This window comes from Tubulanus polymorphus, chromosome 1 (genome assembly GCF_964204645.1).
Source record: "Tubulanus polymorphus chromosome 1, tnTubPoly1.2, whole genome shotgun sequence".
Classification (NCBI taxonomy): domain Eukaryota; kingdom Metazoa; phylum Nemertea; class Palaeonemertea; order Tubulaniformes; family Tubulanidae; genus Tubulanus; species Tubulanus polymorphus.
In genome coordinates this window covers 28,652,233-28,670,156 of record NC_134025.1, presented here as the reverse complement: position 1 = coordinate 28,670,156, position 17,924 = coordinate 28,652,233, and the positions used below count along the sequence as shown (strand labels likewise).

At 37.7% G+C, this 17,924-nt stretch overlaps 4 protein-coding genes across 6 annotated transcripts; 2 read left to right on the top strand and 2 right to left on the bottom strand.

The window, feature by feature from the left end:
• Window positions 1-914: 914 nt before the first annotated feature.
• Window positions 915-7,197, bottom strand: LOC141914868 (uncharacterized). The gene is made up of 7 exons (XM_074806195.1): window positions 7,070-7,197; window positions 1,979-2,111; window positions 1,650-1,685; window positions 1,456-1,546; window positions 1,312-1,382; window positions 1,137-1,227; window positions 915-1,053 (listed from the first exon to the last, which is right to left on the bottom strand). Exons 2-7 carry the CDS (start codon window positions 2,025-2,027, stop codon window positions 984-986), a joined length of 408 nt encoding a protein of 135 aa, XP_074662296.1. The 5' UTR covers window positions 2,028-2,111; window positions 7,070-7,197; the 3' UTR covers window positions 915-983.
• LOC141914867 (uncharacterized) lies at window positions 3,217-6,503 on the top strand. Its single transcript, XM_074806193.1, has 2 exons — window positions 3,217-3,242; window positions 5,843-6,503. The coding sequence occupies exon 2, from the start codon at window positions 5,843-5,845 to the stop codon at window positions 6,281-6,283; it is 441 nt and encodes a 146-aa protein (XP_074662294.1). The 5' UTR covers window positions 3,217-3,242; the 3' UTR covers window positions 6,284-6,503.
• Window positions 7,198-10,048: 2,851 nt separating the features above from the next.
• On the bottom strand, window positions 10,049-12,170 carry LOC141913287 (uncharacterized). 3 transcript variants are annotated; one of them, XM_074804794.1, is made up of 3 exons: window positions 12,091-12,170; window positions 10,679-10,947; window positions 10,049-10,589 (listed from the first exon to the last, which is right to left on the bottom strand). In XM_074804794.1, the coding sequence occupies exons 2-3, from the start codon at window positions 10,931-10,933 to the stop codon at window positions 10,395-10,397; spliced, it is 450 nt and encodes a 149-aa protein (XP_074660895.1). In that variant the 5' UTR covers window positions 10,934-10,947; window positions 12,091-12,170; the 3' UTR covers window positions 10,049-10,394. The 3 variants fall into 3 exon arrangements, with proteins under 3 accessions (XP_074660895.1, XP_074660879.1, XP_074660887.1); XM_074804778.1 differs by lacking the exon at window positions 12,091-12,170 and adding an exon at window positions 11,877-12,021; XM_074804786.1 differs by lacking the exon at window positions 12,091-12,170 and adding an exon at window positions 11,881-12,002.
• An 838-nt stretch (window positions 12,171-13,008) lies between these two features.
• Window positions 13,009-14,413, top strand: LOC141915158 (glutathione S-transferase D5-like). Its single transcript, XM_074806578.1, has 4 exons — window positions 13,009-13,244; window positions 13,383-13,441; window positions 13,529-13,670; window positions 13,989-14,413. The coding sequence occupies exons 1-4, from the start codon at window positions 13,098-13,100 to the stop codon at window positions 14,316-14,318; spliced, it is 678 nt and encodes a 225-aa protein (XP_074662679.1). The 5' UTR covers window positions 13,009-13,097; the 3' UTR covers window positions 14,319-14,413.
• Window positions 14,414-17,924: the final 3,511 nt, after the last annotated feature.

Genomic DNA, 17,924 nt, shown 5'->3' with positions numbered 1-17,924 from the left:
TGGGTTCTGTATTTTGATCATACAAAACGTGTGGAGCAAATCTATTCAATGAGTGGTTCGTTGTTACACATTTATTGTGTTATCGTGTTTATATGATGAATTTCGATGTCTAATGACGCACATTATTATATAATTTTCATCAATTAAATGTAGTTTTTGACGGAAGTCCTGGCTCGGTGCTATATTTCATGTATGTACATACATTGCTTCTGTGGTGACTGCACCGTGAATCCTCAGTCAAATCCACAGGTATGAACAGCAACATAAAACTCAATCCATGACATGTTCGAGATGCACCTAAATTTTTTTTATCAATCTTCTACATACCTTTATATCATCATCATCATTTGAATTTTTCACAATATTTTCTATTTTCATTAAAAAAGCACTTGTTATTTTTTAAATTTCTAATTCTCACGTTGTATCCATACGACATTGAATGAAGTATTCATTTTCGCCAGGAATACACGCGATCTTTGAGTTAAATCTCGGCGCAATATGCTACAGATTCTATCTAATGATACTGAACTCCGTGTCTATTGTACAGTCGTGTTTATGATTGATATATTTTAGGATTTGCTGATATTATCAAAACTGGACAAAAATGATGTCCTCATTTTTGTATGTATAGTGATATGAATAAGTTATTAATGATTGTTGTTAGACTCATGTCATTGAACTGATAACTATTTTTGTAACTCTGTTGATTGCTTGTCTGTGAAAGCATTGTTTATATGGGAACAATAAAGCATTATTTTTCTGGTGAAAACTTAGCAGTCGTTTTTCGTTTTCAGCAATTCTAACCTCGACTTGTTCTTTGCCGACGAAGCCGCCATCTAACGTAATATCATGATAAAAAAAGAACGCGTACATTTCAAAATTAGACTTTTAATTTGAACCCAGATGTATGTTTATCTGAGTATTAAGTATTCTATTGTCTCATAAACGGATCGCTGTATCCGTCGTAAGGATTCGTTGCATCATTAACACCGTTTCGTTACGTCTTTTTGACCCAAGTAGAATTCATAGTTACAACCGCCGCAATAGTTGGCGCTAAAATCAAATACAAATATTTTTCTATTTCCTGTCGTAAAAGCATAATGTTGAATATTTCATACCGCTGTGGCAAAACTTACACACACTGTGCATCTGGAAAATTTGGGCATGTTTTACCCTCACAAGGGTCTGCGAAGCATTTCACTTGTGGCACGCCAGGAGGACACCCGCCTTTAAAAAATGTTTTCATAAAATCTTTCGAAATCTTCATCAAAGCACACGTCAAAAGATCAGTTCATCCCTAATAGCACTTACACAGATCGGTGACATCTCTGTTTCCTTTGCCCAAATAAAAGTTATAGTTGCAGCCACCGCAAAAGTTAGATCTAGAAATTAAGACTCTTCTTCTATAGATTACCCGGAAAATGAATGAATGTTCGAGATCATTACAGAACTTACCGACACACTGCATTTGGATAACCGGGACATGTAACAACATCACACGGATCTATTAGACATTGATATATCGGCACGTTTGAAGGACAGATGCCTGTAATTAACCAACACAGTTTAACAAACTGCTTCAAGAACTATTACCGCTAAAAGCACGTATAAAACCTCTAATTCGTCCATAGTTTAATACTAATACTCACACGGATATTTTCCACTGCATGGTTTTTTGGAAGAAGCTGAAAAATGTAAACGGTACGTAGTGACTTATTCCTAAGAAATGGCGCACAATAGTTAAAGGCTCTAAACTAAATAGTAAATGGCTCCAAGGCTATGAACTGGCTTTTTGACTCATTCATTCAGTTGTATTCATTATTCTTCACTGAAGATTAAAATTTTCCCCTTCATTATTTCGGTTGCGTGTTACTAAACGTGTTAGAATGTATATGACACACGTTCATTGAACCAGAATATTTCGTTGATTGATTCTAAATAAGCTCTTTTTTTATTTTAATCGTAAATGTATACTTACCAAAATGTAAAACAACCAGTAAACACAACGCCGATACCAGTAACTTCATTATTCGGTATTCACGAGTAGAAATATTCAGGTTGGCAGAAAACGAGCGACAACTCAATACCACACGTCACCAAACTACCTATTCCTTTTATAGATCGTTTAGAAATTTTTAAGGTTTTAAGATAAGCAACAAATGGAGACGGGACGTGACCGTGGTTAGACTAAATAATGGTTTAAGAAAAGATAACAATGATTCACAGCAATTATTAAACACAAATACTCTGCTATTCATTATTTTTAACCATTGGTCTGATAGACTTTTCAATCTTCTTATCATTTGAATAAATGGCATACCGCAAAAATTAAAAGCAATGAAAATACACTTATGCACCAGGTGTATGTTTTTGCCAGTGTTTTGCCAATCTGTCACCGAGCGCTTCGTCCGCACAAAGCATCCACTATATATATACACTTCGTTTAGCAGATGAAAAATGACACGTAGGCGTGGACATTATATATATATATATATATATATATATATATATATATATATATATATATATATATATATATATATATATATATATATATATATATATATATATATATATATATATATATATATATATATATATATATATATATATATATATATATATATATATATATATATATATATATATATATATATATATATATATATATATATATATATATATATATATATATATATATATATATATATATATATATATATATATATATATATATATATATATATATATATATATATATATATACGAAGTCTAATATAAAAAGAAAAGTAACTTCAGCAACCTAGAATAGGATTTTCTCAAACATGTCGGTGTTTCCTATATATTCCATTCTCTTCTGGAAAATTGGGTTTTCTTATTGTATTCGCGTCTGTGATACATACATTTAGATAACGCTAGGGTTTTTTCCGTGAAGCAACACTTCGGTGAATGCTACGCAAGAAGCGGAGTTATTCGTTTTACGATACGGTAAATGACAGTAGCACTCCACCGACTCAGCAGTCCGAGCACAAATGTTTTTCTACACGGCAAGAGTCGAACGATCTTCTAAAAGTTCTTCTTCTCTGCGGGAAATGCATTCAGCGTCTCGATGTTAGTTAAGAGGAATTTACATAAAAAAATTACGCGCAAAAATACCGCCTCTGCGCTGATTTGTAGATAGATGTTAGTTACTGTGATAGAACACGAAATGGAAAGAACTCATCAAACATTGTGTTAAAAAGGTAAATTTACAATTTAGATTTCTAAGTATTCCTGACGATAACTATAGGATATAGTCGATTAATGTCGAAATAAACTATAGCTTTAGGAAACCTTTCAGGTTCGTTTTTTCTCGTGGATTTTTACCGTATATTAAGGTAGATAAAGAATTTCAACTCACTATTTTTTCTTTCATTTTCATTAAAATAAGTCACTTTCAAAATAAATGTATACAGATTTTCAAAATCTTACGACAATACGTAGTGAGAAATTGTATTGATGTGGTTGAGATTTTTAAGCCGCATCGACTTCAATTTCTTAACCATTTCTGCCAATACTTTATTCAAACTTCGACATTTCATCCGAATTCTATATTCGTCAATACCAGGCATCGACGTTTTATGATACATTTTGATGAATATCCTTGTCGTAATAAAGTCGAACAAATTACCTATCGTGTACGTACTGTCGTATCGGCATGCTTAATATCCCTCGAGTGTCGTTCATGTCACGTGCATATTTCCGTTCATTTTCTTTTAACAATCATCGACCCGTCCCGCTGGGAATTTTCGCTATTATTTCACAAATGCCATAAAATTTCCATACCTTACATTTCATTAAGTTGTCGATGACGTCACAAAACTCCAGGGACTAATCAATAATCGTAAATTGCAAATCATATATTGCGCATTCTATTCGGTGAATCTATAGTTATCCTGTATCGAAATGGTCTGGGATCGTATTTTAGGGAATCGTAAAAGTTCGTTTTTTTATTATCGATCACTTGGCCAAAATAGATTATGGACGCGGCCGGAGTAAGATCCAGTCATGATAAAATAAGAAAGGAATCGAACTGTCCGAATTGTCAGTTACAGCTAGCAAATCAAATAGACGTATCAGCTCTGATGGAATTATACTTACAACTTCTTCGTTTGATGTACATGGTGACCAAGCATTAGTGAATACTAACCAGTGAATGTCGATGAAATCAGACATTCACTTTAAAAATTTCAATTTGATTTCTGTCAGCCGATAGATGCAATATTGAAAGACTGCCATCTGCTATACACAGTAGAGCCGATAAGCCATTCAAAATAAGGCTTCCATCGGATCAACTATTGTTTCTCGAAATCAATTCTTTCCCATCTCATTCTCTCCTTCGTTAACGTATGGAAAGGTTAATGCGTCCAGAAGCTCTGGATATAACCAGAAAATCACTGATAATGACTAAGAATAGCGGTTACGCGTGTAAGCATTGTCAGGACTGCATAATAACAACAAATCACTGTTGCAGCACAGAACAAGCAGCTGTATATATAAGATATGTAAATATTGTACAACAACTACATATCGTTAATTCGGGTTCATCGGTAAATCTGACAAAACAAATAAAACTTATTTAATTACTAAAGAAAAACAAATCTTTCGTGACCTGTGGACGGAAAAGGTTATCTATCCTCCCCCTCCGTTATCTGTATCTCCCCTTCCCCTCCCCCTCACCAATTTTTCTCTTATACTGTGTTTTGTTCATTTACTAGCCTTTCTTTCCATTTATCTGATGCTCTCGTGTGGCTTAGTCTAACCACGAGTCGCGATGATAAATTGCCGAAAGAATAATTGTAATTTTTGACTGTATGTATCGTAGCTTAGCACGCAATTACGATATAACATTCCGATAACAACACGAGTTGATGTATCTGCATTAGTCACCAGTAAACATTATTTCTCCATTCGCAGACATTAAAACGTGATATAAAATACATCGTCGTTTATTGGGTGTGATTATGTATATTGCACTCAGTCGATAAAACCCAGCGCCGAATGTTTTCGATCGTGAGCTAAATATATCACCGACATCAGTAAGAACATCTTTTTCGTGCGGGTTAGAACGATTTTGTCGGGGCCCACACACACAATTAAACGAACTAACTTTTCTGCTTTTGTGTGAGTGAAACGTTCGTTCTCTAAGGCTCATCCTGACCGATCAGGTGGTACAAAAACAACATGCGAATGTGTCGCTTCTCTCACGAGAATACTCTCTTTGACTCCGGTGAAGCGTGAAATTTGAGCAAATTACCCTCGTGGTCTGGCGGGTCAAACAAGTCGTGGTTAAACTGAGAAACCATCCATCGAGAATTTAGCGATGCTTGTTATTGCTACTGAAACTAGAACAAAACACTCGGGTTCTGTCCACTGTAAATTATCGTCATCAATTCCACCGAAGGCGTATAATCACAACGATTTTATACCAATAATAGTAACATAAAGATATAAACCCGTGTTGCGTATTTTCTGATGTATATAGAAATCACTGAAGTTGATTCTAGAAACTTTGAAATCATATAAGCATTCGATATTCATATCGCCCCGTATAGTGCAACGCGCACGAGGCAAGGAAACATGGAAACATGGAAACATATTTCTGTCCACTGGCTTAAACCATGCACTTTTTTCATATACTTCTCAGGAACTCAGCTGGCTTTATGGCATTTTCAGGTGTTAAACGAGCTAAATAATCCAAGCGTTTTCGCTTGTGGTTACGGCTTATACTCAAATAAAATTTGCACTTAGTACAAATAAAGTTCTTTCCTCGTGGCTATATTTATTTCTTATATATTTTCAGATGAAGATGTCGCCGCAGTGGTTTAAATATTTCATTTCTGTTTTATCGTCGCATATATTGCTCTACCTGCCATATTCGACGGGAGCAATCAGTAAACGTGAGCAACAGATGAAAAGCTCTTTGATCGAACATTGTCTCTTAAAATGCGTTTATTGCGATGAAATGACGATTCATTACGACTTATCAACGTGTCAAGACGGCTGCTGGTCTAGCGGAGGAGCACAGGTGGACGATGGTTGCATGATTTACGAGGACAAATTACACTTTATAAAGACTAAAGGCCAAAGGTCACGCGATCATCACCCGGCGATTTCAAAACATGAAAGAAAAGTTCATCATCGCCACAGACCGAAACGTCCAAAAAAGACACGCGGAAGACACGCTAAAAACCAAATCAAACTGAAATACGCCTCGAAAATTAATCAAGTGACTTCAAACTAAACTGGCGCGTGCTATTATTCCGTACTAGGCTTATTCCGGGGTGTCGGAGACCATTTCTGAGCTGGCTTGCAATTAAAACCTGTATGATACAGAGTGACGACGCTTACAGTGTTGGATTGATGTTGCAGTGTTCTAATATTGCGCGCACTTTAAAAGATTCTGATTAAAGTCGATGTCTGTTTTACTTCATTTCAGCAAAAGAATTACGTCATACCCGCCGTTAGAGAAACTTATGTTCAAATTAATGTTTGAATAGACTATCGATTATATGCGTCATACTGGGCGAACTTCGTAATTAGTCTCGACTAGTGGTCGCAGTTAATAATCGAACGCGCAATAGTTCGGTCATACGAATTTCATAGTCGGCCATCTTGGAACTAAGTCCGAACTACTGCAATCGTGCTCAGTTGCGTGGTTCGCTATTTTCGGACTACATTTTCGGCTATAACTGACATTCGATTTCACTACACCCCGACGCACACGGTGTATATGGAGACACGGAACACGGAGACAGAAACGAGCGTTTCGCCGTGTCGACCGCTGTAGCGAGAAACATGGCTTTTCGAGAACAAAGTTTTCGAGCCCAAACATGTTTGTTTTCGTGTCGCAGTTTCGTTTGCGTTGAGCTTTAGTTCGCAAATAGTCGACTAACACAAAAAACCGACAGTAATCATTTTTGACTTCGGTTAACCGCTTACGCTTGACGGTCAATGTGACGCGCAGTGACACCATCATGACCATATTACCTGAGCGAAACATCCTATAAATCGGATCGCTTGAACTTACCCAATTTGGAATGATCATCAATCTTCGCTCATGAAACTTCAGCGGTTTGTGGATCGCTTAGCAAGTTGTATAAGAACATCATACGGGTTACGCTTTTATTATTCAAATCCTTTCCCTTTGACGATAAACGAGTGAAACAGGTGGTCTCCTATCCGTTTTAATAGCTTTGTGTTATGAAATATAAAATGCATGTATCAGATACGTATCATATAATTTTATAGTTTTTCACAGATTATAGACAACACGTTATCATTGTTTTAGCCCACTGCCGTATTACCTAATTAATTAGGCCATATATATAATAAACGTCAAGCAGCTAGGGCGCTTGGCCTTTTCACCAAAATATGTCTTCGGGTCGTTTTGTTGCAAAAATATATATTCACATCCTGCGAGGATAGCATCTCAATATTATGTATACCATGTAAGGTTCTTTTGATAACAGCAAAGCTTCATATTCAATCAATTCATTCTAAATGCTTTAGTAAACAGTGTAATTCGTGTAATCTGCGCATGCCTGCAATTCTGAGAGTATACATTAGAGAACTTTAGCAATAATATAAGAATGATGTCTTCGTCTGTAGTTGTTAATCTTTTGTTTTCATTCAGCTATTTGAAACCTGAAGGCATCGTATGATGTTGTTGTTACAAACCGTCATCAATTCCTCATGGGTATCTACGCAGAGTAAATAGTCATTTTACGACGACGCAAAAACCACCATTCCTAAAAATCCCTACGAAAACACGCGATTGCCCCCGGTACTGATCGGTGTAAGTTTCGGTTCTGCTGTAGATATTTACTCAAGAAGCATAGCTCAAATTCACTCAACGTAATGTTTAGTTAGCGCTGGATCAATGCACTGAATCCAGTGATTCATCGAAATCTTTTTGAATATCATTTTCAATTTGGTAATTGAAGTATAATTCTCTTCCTTATTATCTTTAAGTAAACTTGAAAATCAATAATGTATTCGCGTACGTACAATGAAATATTCATTTCAAAATCTCCTAACTATCTTAAGAGAAGGCCCGATTCTATGAGCAGTTGTGTATTGTTCGCAGTATGTGTTTGGGATACAGATGACCATGCAGTCCCGATCATCATGGCACTACTCACATAAGTCCTTTTTAATTTTACTTATCTCCAGTTATCTCCCTGCTCTCAGCCATGGTTACTTCTTGTAGAGACCTAAACTTATACTACCCATTCTTACAGAATGCCTAATGAAATGAAAATCATGATGGAAATAGACAAGTATTAACAACTGCAATATAACATATGGTCAGCAGCAATATGCCAGTATATAATGAATGGATTGGCGAGCATTTAGCGGGCCCAATCAATTAATTAAGGTACAGATTGATACAGATGGATATAAACAAAGATTGATTGATTCCGGGCTAATCTCATAACGCCCACAGCGTTCAGTTAACACTAAACGTGTCGTCCACGCTCAGCGGCAACCAGTGTAAAAATACGTGTGTGTCCTCTGGTCGGTTGTTAGCGACGGCGCCGTAAATTACATCCCGTCAAAAATCCACCGATATCGCCATAAGAAGACTTGAGATTAGTACTCTAGAGGTGCTACGTATTACGCATGGAATATATCTTATAGAGTACTGTATACTACGTGTGGTGGCCTGAAATCCGAAAAATTCCGAATAAACGCGAACAAATAGCGAAATATTTATAGCATTCTTTGAGACCATTCTTTAGAATCAACTCGTAAATTACTAGAAATAGTATACGTAATGCTAACAACTAGAAAGAATCCGAACTCGCATGCCGTTTGAGAGAGAAGTTAAAATGGGTCTCGCCAAGACGGTACGGACACTGAATTCGGTTCCTATGTGGTTCGGCAACTAGACTAACAATGTTATCAGGTAATATGGCAAAATACATTTCCTGATGTTTCCTCAGTATAGTGCCGATTGAATTAGCGAGATTGGATTCCACAAATAGCCCCAAATGTCTCATCAATCCCCGCATGATCATCGATATGATCGCTCCTCTGACAGACAATGTATCTCTGCTCGTCTTCTAACTGCTGGGCTGGCCGCTGTAAAAGCTACCTTTCAGTAGATCGGCTAGGATGTCCTTCCGTTCGACGGTTTTGAGCGTGGTTCGAATTTCATTAAATGAAAGTTCATCGCTCCACCAAAAAACTATGTAAGGGGAAATAAGACTTGAGCCAGATCTGTTGAACTTGTTAAGAGAGCTCAGGTGTTTAAATGTCTGACTGAAGTTGATGCCCATCTGTGGTATACGGCACCCTGTAACCCGACTTATGTCATTGGTACCCGGAACAACGGGCTCAACTAAAGGAGTTTCAAGGTGATGGGTGTGTCGATGTCATAGTTTCATTTCAGAACCCACGCTGAAATCCAGCAGCGGATCATCTAGCGGTATCTTTATTTCAGGTTCTGTAAGTTTTCCCAATTTATAAAGAGGTAGTATGTCGGCCCCGAAGCATTGTTTTACGAACCGCTACAAATCTGTGTGTGGTTTTACATTTACTGTAGTCTCGTGAAGCTAAATGGCCACAAGTCCTCGCGGCTGATTAAACAAAGTACCATTCGTCTGGTAATAATCCGCGTCCGAATGATCAAATATGTAACCCTGCGGTAAAACTGACACGAACAACGACATTGATCTTTGGCTGCAGAGTTACATAAACCAGCGCAGAATCCTTTCTTGAAACGATAGAAATCACGAGGCCATTTCATACGCAGCAAAGTACCACAATCATACTATCTTTTTGTGGCTACCAGAAACATAATTATTTCTATGAAATTATTTCTAGAAATTCATTATTTCTACCCGGTAGCCATTTTTCTGCACCGAAAGAATTAAGCAGAAAAATAATTTGTATTCGTCTTTCAAAACAGACATTATTTAATGAGCCATACTAATGAAAACAGATAGAAGTGTAAAATGAGGTACACATATTGTGGTAATAGAATAAACAACAACATCAGTAATTCATAGACGATAATCAATAGTATGTTTTATTTCACAATTACTAAGTTGTAATATAAATTTCACAATAACTAAATTGTAATATAAATCTTGATTATGATCTGAATACAAAAATACTAAACGACATGTTATTTTCTGGGCAATTAACAAATAAAAACTGGTATTCCGGACTGGAACGGACTGGTATTCCTAATACTTCTAGACAAAAAAAGAGTTAGCATTTTAAAACATTTTAGAACAAGATTCTTATTTTATACATCATATATGATTTATCAACACTGCCTTGTGGTATATATGGAAGGGCTTGTATTGATTTACATACATCGTAAGCGGAATAAATGGCTCTCTTTATTTCAAAACGACGTATGAAAATTGCGAAGAAGTTTCCTCTCTACCTCCGTACGCGTAACTGCACTGATTACTTCCAGGACGAATTTTACCGGGTATTGTACCGTAAGGTGTGTCCGCTACAACCAGGTAGTAGATACCAGTTCCATCGTGTTGGTAACCGCCAGTAATTGGGTTCTTCGGGAAATTTCCACGCTGTGAAATATATGACTGTTTTATGACTTTTTCCATACAAAATCATGCTGTGAATTCATTACAATGTAATTCTATTATTTCATACTTACATATGAACTAACTTTACTGGGACTGCAAACCCACCAAAATTGATCGGTACATTCCTCTCTTCCGTTCAACGAATACCAACACGTATTATCTTTTGCTTTACCGGGGATTCTACCCACGGGTGTATCGGCTACAGCTGAATACAGCGGGCCCGCGTTAGGCTGGAATCCTAATGCGACAGCATTAACTGCAGGGCAGCCACTATTTCTAGTCAACCACACAGTGTTACAGCCTGGTATCAGGAGTTCGTGAGACATCTTACGGAAAATGGCTGTAAAAACGAGTACAATGCGGTATTAGTCTGAATTCGTGGAACGACGGGTACACTACCGTACTGGACTAACTGAAGTATTCGCTAATTCTCGAGTGTAAGAGTTGACTAGATTTTAGCACGATCTAATTCTATGTAAAAAACCTGGCGAAAAACTCTTTCCTATGGTGGCTGATAAGGGACATAGCGTAAAATTCTTGGTATGTAAATGAGGGCGCCAGAACGCCAAAACGAAAAAAACGTCAAATTTTCTCCGAAAGTCCGTTCTTGCGCACCAAAACAAAGAATATTCCGTTTTGGCGCCCCCGCCAAAACGAACTTTCATTTTGTCGCCCCCGCCAAAATACTTTCAACCACGTAAAATAATTCTATATATGCAAATGAATGCAAATTACACACAGGATCAACGCGCCAAATTGAAAAATAATTTCAGTGGTTGAATGCTAGTTTTGGTGGGGCGCCAAAATGAAAGTTCGTTTATATTTTCTTTGTTTTGGCGCGCCAAAACGAACTTTCAGAGAAAATTGGACGTTTTTCGTTGTTTTGGTGGCGGCGCCAAAACGAAAGTTCGTGCTGTCGGGGGCGTCAAAATGAAACTTCGTTTTGGCGGGGATGTGTGTGCGTGTGTGTGTGTGTGTGTGTGTGTGTGTGCGTGCGTGTGCGTGCGTGCGCGCGTGCGCGTGCGCGTGCGTGTGCGTGTGTGTGTGTATATATATACATATATATATATATATATAGTACCAGGGATACTGGATGATCTAAGCTACAGTTCATCCCCAAGCTTGTGATACGAGCCCCTGTGATTTTAAGAGATACAAACACACGATACAATAATGTACGCCTTCTCGGTAGAATGAACGGCAGCGGCAGCATATTGCGAAATGGAGTCTTAGAGACAAACTAAATCAAACAGGAAAGGAATGACTTACGTACGGTTCCTCTGTCTGGATTCAATAACGTACAGTCAATCAATGGCGCTGTGCGCGCTGTGTAGGCCTACTGTACAGCACTAGTGGCGGCTTCATGCCGCCAGTTCCCAGTATGAGGGGATTCCCCATTTGTTTCACTTTATCACTAACAGTATATAAAGTTCCGTGTTGTCTTGTATGGAAGACCTCAGACGACATTCGAGGAATGACTTACGTACGGTTCCTCTGTCTGGATTCAACAACGTGCAGTCAATCGATGGCGCTGTGTAGGCCTACTGTACGGCCGCCAGTTCCCAGTATGAGGGGATTCCCCATTTGTTTCACTTTATCGCTAACAGTTTATAAAATTCCATGTTGTCTTGAACAGGTTCAAATACATACAAACAAGTAAACTGCATAACAGTGCTACGAACACAACGTACACTAGAACAATAGAACTCACTCAACACTCGGATGACCAGTGTGGACTGCTCAGTGACCTCGTAAAATCCGAACCACTTACAACAGCTCACACGGCTCCGGGCCAAATGGACCTAAAAATTTAACCCGAATCGGTGTAAATCCGGACTTTAAAAAATCTATAACTACGTAAGCGAGTTCTACTGTAATATTTTACATGAAGATAAAGAGAATATACGTTTCAATGTCTATTTCAACCCGACCCGAGAGGACCCCACCAAAATCGACTGAGCCAGGGCACCCAACGTCCCCTCAAGCAAAGCAGAAAAAGACATTATATATTAGGTCAAAGACTGTACAGACAATATCAGAGAAGGTTACTATAGAGAGAATAATGCTGTGCCAAATACCAAATACCAAATGCCATACCAGATTTAGCCTGAGAAATTCTGATATGTGGGTCTGCTAAAACCGGCATGGCATTGCATTTGGCATATATCGCATTTTTCTTGGTTTATTTGTTGACAATTCTGATAATATTTCATGTTTTCTAGTTAATGCCTTACGTAGATATTCTTGAGGATGTATTCGAGAGATATATTTCAGTGGCCACGTCGCGTGAGGGCATGAATATTCTATTGAGTGTTTTTTTTCTAAAGAGAATATTGTTTTGTCGAATTTCCTTTAAACACCGTGAGGGCTCGATAAATACTGTGTTGTTTGACATTAAACTATGAGCGTGATAGAAAAACCGGTCGTCAAACCGAAATACACCGCTGTTATATAGGTATGATACCAGTGGCAACTATATAAGGGAACAAAATGAAGGATCCGATATTTGTGTATTTTGAGCCTGCTGGACCACCGAGTCGTGCTGTGCTACTTACAATCAAGGAACTTAAATTACAGATAAAACTTTTACCAGTTGATTTATTTTCTGAGGAACAGTTTCATCCGGAATTTTTGAAGGTAATTGTTAAACCTATAAACCTATAAAATGAAATAATGGGGGGGGGGGGGGGTACTTCATTACAACTGATAAGTTCCAGATAGTTTAAATCGCCATCTCCAATTCTGTAAAATGTATATGCACGTATTTTCCCACAGGTAAATCCAGATCATACTTTACCTACAATCGATGATAATGGTTACCATTTATGGGAAAGGTACGAATTTACACACGTAATTTTTGAAATTCGAATTGTATATGTCTTCGGACTGTGAAAAATTAATTTGCATCGCACGTATTTCAGTCGGGCTGTGAATATGTATCTAGCAGATAGGTACAGTATCAATGATACACTGTATCCAGCGGATCCCCAAAAACGTGGATTAGTTAACAGGCTCCTGTTCTACGATATGGAACAAATATTTGGTAAAATTATACCTTATTTGGTAAGTTGCTTTGGATATAAACGCCGTTCAAACGCCGGCACATAGTTTAGATCTTTAGAAATCTTTAATGCTATGATGTCCTTTAGTGTGTGGTAGACGGGGGGCGGTGGGTGGGTTTATAACGTACACACAGTCGGGTAAGGTCAATTCTTAGAAGAGTGACAGGTTCGTACAGCAATCGTACAGCGGCTGACATAATTTCATGAATAACGATGTTTTATTCAATATTTTCATTTCATATAGTTCCATATCAACTATATATGTGTAAAATAAATTTCAAACGCGAATTTCCACAATATTCTCGATGTATTTTTTCAGAAATCGTTTTTTAGTGAAGGTTCCGAGCCTAGTGACGAGGCGAAAAAAGCGCTGGAAGAATCATTCAATTCGTTTGATAAATATCTGGAAGGGAAGGCATACACGACCGGAGCACATATGACTATTGCTGATCTTCACATAGCAGCATCGATCTCGAGTTTAGAGCCATTGGACTACGACTTGTCTCATTGGGGTAATATCGTAGCTTACATGAAACGAATGAAGTCGTTGCCTTATTGGAATGAATGCAACGAACCGGGTTTAAACATGGTGAAGGAAAAATTCAAACAAGCTAAAGAAAATAAAGACGAAACCGAATCAGAGGATTAGAACAATGACATGTCTCCAAAAGAATATTTGTTATATAATTCTTGGAATATATAGAGTAATATTAAATCATAAAAATACGTATACATAGAAATTATAGATATTTCATATATTTTGCACAAAAATCAGCTTCATTGTTCAATACTACCTCATATCGGGTCGATGTTTTAGAATCAGTCATTGTATTCATCTATTACAGACCTGCCCCGTGTTTCTCGTGTATATACATTATCTCGTCTATTACCTTGTCAGCCTAAAGAAAATGGAGAACAAACTATCAATTCAGATCGTGATGATTCGTATGAAATCGAAAGTTGATTTACCCATGTAAAAAATCGTATACTGACGCATTAAGATGACTCTTTTCTGATTCTTTTTTTTTTACCTGAACAACTGAGAGTTGCTGCGAGGAAAGATGTCGAATTGAATATCTGCATTCGCGTATATGCAGGTGATCAGATGATCTGAAAGCGCTATAAGGATATGGTATACCTTTACTAAATTTCTTACTCATTCCCTCTTGGCAGCCCTGTTATAAAAGGCAAGCACGTTTAGGAAGAGAGAGTAAAACATGGCGATTTTTCCTCTTTTTAATGGTAACACTTGTAAAATTGGTGAAATAGCTAGGCCTATCTGTAGGGTTTGCGAACCATATGTCAGAAGAGAAACATGGCTCCGACATTTTTGCATATGGACTTACTACGCGTCCTCGTGATTACCAACACAAACGATTGTCTCATAAGCCAATCTCCTATTCTTGCATTATCCTATAACGTAAGAAAATCTGACGTGGGCGAGCACATTATCAAAAACCATCCGGGACGTGATTATGTTTTACCGTTGCCATATTGTAGGCGATATCTCCTGAAATGATATATACAGAAAGATATATTTTGAAAATTCTTTGGAATTTTCAGAATCCGCATAAACTAATATTTCATGTTGTGATAAATGGTGGTTGATTATTACTAACGTGTAAGATCGAATCGACATGCCTTCGTCGAGTTTCCTCTCGTAAATAGGATAGAGACGGCATTCTTACTGTCGAGATCACCATAAACAACGAACATCCGACTCTAGCCAGATCCCGATTTCATAGCCGGTCATAACAGCCCTGAGTACAGGATCCTGCGCTCAGATCCGTCATCTTTGAAACCTGTAACTTTTCCGTTGATTCTGGTCGAAGGTTTTTTACGTCCGTATTCAAGTTGCCGCCATTTTTCCCCGTTGGATGGACGGTAACCCAGGTTACGACCATCTCACTTGGTTTCGCAATGAGAATGAATCATCGCAAAAAATTCACTAACAATAAATTTGATTTACAAAACCAGTGAATAAATAATTTGTAGATTCTGAGATTATTAAATTATAAGATCAAGTTTATTATTCGTGGTCTGATCATTTACCCCCATATGAAAGACGTATCTGTTCCGGGCGAAAATATAAAATACGGTCAAAAATAATCGATGAAAATACAAGCCATATAAAAACAGCACGATTCACATCAATCTGCATTCTGTCGTGTTTTGGTAACTTGCGTGTAGGCCTAACACTTTTCTTAATATCGAGCAGTTACAGCCGCAATCACGTGGCTTTCAGAAGCCAGAAGCCCAACTCTGGATGCTGATTGTGACTCTTATAAATCCTATTACACTTATTTACAAATTATTCTAGATTAATTGAATACTTCAGTTTTCATCGTGCAATAATCGTTCGATAAGGATCTAATTCACTTAACATTAGCGTTTGTCGCAACTTATCCCGATACCCGAACCGAATAAGCGGCCTAGTGGCGCATATCAGACTGTGATCCCGCTACCGTTAGCAAACGATTGACATGCAGTGACGGTCAAACGGAGACAGGAATCTTATATCGGGACAGCTGCAGTTTGCGATCGAGGGAAAGCATTTTCGCCCACCCACACGACTGCAATCGTTTTCAGGCTAGAATTACAGCATGACTGGTTAGTAAAAAGGCGATCCATTATGTGTGAAAAAACGTTTCGGTTTGTGTACGTGAAATGGTAGCAATCGTGCCTTAGTCCGTGTTATCAATAGATTGAGCTCGGCTGAATTGATCTTCATTCTGCAGCTTCATAAATAACTGACGCTGATAGAATTTCACGGATGACGTAACAAACTGGTTAACTAAACTCGCCGAATCATTAGATACTCAACCAACTTGAGATTCGTATCTGGATTCCTGAATCTGGAATCAATTCACATTGTGCGTAAAAAAATGAATAAAATCCAAACAACTCTTTCATCGAACCACATTAAGATGATTTCAAAATTCGTATTCACCTCATAGAAATATGCAATATGTTTTGTACCAATTGGCTTGTAGCTGAACGATATATTTTGCCATTGCGTGGTCAAGGGATATGGCATATCATCAATCAATCAACAGCGGTCAGTGAAGCGTTCGTTGATGAAAGCGATTTGATTGCTAGTAATCTGATTAATGTATTTTTTCTATGCTCCAAGTATTGAATGCATTACTGGCTATTGTTAGCGGAGAATGTTAGATTGAGTCATACTGTAATGTAATGGACACGTAATATCGTCGTAACATTCTTTGCACCTGAGGCTTGATTTTTGTCGATGGGAATAAAAATAAAAACAAAAAAGCCTTCGAGAGAGACTTCAAAAATTCATATTGACGGTGAAATTTTTCCCGAATGCAGCCTCACCGGTAGAGATCAATGCAGAAAGTTGAGTTGATGCGACGTTTTTCGCTTCTAAAAATAATTTCTCAATGCATTTCCGGAGTGCGGAGATATCGAATTCGAAAACGTTGTCATTCGGATGACGATGATAATGAATTGAAGGGGCGGATCGGGTGTTATTCGTTTATGAGGTTCATGATCCGCGGTGAAATCAAAATATCACATAACGCTGTTCAGAAGCGCGCATTTTAGTATTCTAAACTTAAACTGACGTGGACGACTTTTCCTATTTAAACACGGATGGTTTTCATATTGATAACTCCTTCCTCGTAATGAGACCCCGTATTTCCAAATGGAGGAAACATGGTTTTGTAGAACTACATCTTACAATAAATGTTGTACGCCTCTCTTTCCGGGCACCTACAAAAATTAGGCTCTGCCCTCAAAATTGTATTCCAATAATTGTATTTCCACTGCATTGCAGTTCTAAAAAAGAAAAAATTGATTCCAGAGGTGTTATCAACAGGATAGCGCAGTGAAGTGGCTCTGTTGAATCGAACGTTTTCGGGGAATAATTGCTTGAAATTTGCTTCAACTAATTGCTATCTATCCGTACAGAATCTAATCTAAAACATTCAAGCGAATAAAGAACTGAATGCCTTCTAGGGAGATGCAATACGCGTCCTGATTCACTGGGTAGTTGTATCAAGTACACCTATTCCACGGGAAAATTGGTTGCATCTGAGGAACGTCATGTACCGCTCTCGGTTGCGCCACGGAAATTCTATATCGGAATTACCGTTTAGCAATTAAGCACCTGAAGCAAACGTTAATTATTGGAAAGCTTCAATTCTTTACGCAAGCACCAGATTCTGTCATAAGTGAAAAAAAGATGTTTTTGATTTTCATCTTTGCGTCATAGTAAAGTTACGCCTCCGCC

Coding starts and splice junctions, on each gene's coding strand:
- LOC141914868 (XM_074806195.1), bottom strand. CDS start 2,027: ATGAAGTTACTGGTATCGGCGTTGTGTTTACTGGTTGTTTTACATTTT. Junction 1,686..1,978: donor ACTGGTTGTTTTACATTTTG/GTAAGTATACAT, acceptor TACATTTTTCAG/CTTCTTCCAAAAAACCATGC. Junction 1,547..1,649: donor ATGCAGTGGAAAATATCCGT/GTGAGTATTAGT, acceptor GGTTAATTACAG/GCATCTGTCCTTCAAACGTG.
- LOC141914867 (XM_074806193.1), top strand. CDS start 5,843: ATGAAGATGTCGCCGCAGTGGTTTAAATATTTCATTTCTGTTTTATCG.
- LOC141913287 (XM_074804794.1), bottom strand. CDS start 10,933: ATGTCTCACGAACTCCTGATACCAGGCTGTAACACTGTGTGGTTGACT. Junction 10,590..10,678: donor CCAGTAAAGTTAGTTCATAT/GTAAGTATGAAA, acceptor TATATTTCACAG/CGTGGAAATTTCCCGAAGAA.
- LOC141915158 (XM_074806578.1), top strand. CDS start 13,098: ATGAAGGATCCGATATTTGTGTATTTTGAGCCTGCTGGACCACCGAGT. Junction 13,245..13,382: donor TTCATCCGGAATTTTTGAAG/GTAATTGTTAAA, acceptor ATTTTCCCACAG/GTAAATCCAGATCATACTTT. Junction 13,442..13,528: donor GGTTACCATTTATGGGAAAG/GTACGAATTTAC, acceptor CACGTATTTCAG/TCGGGCTGTGAATATGTATC.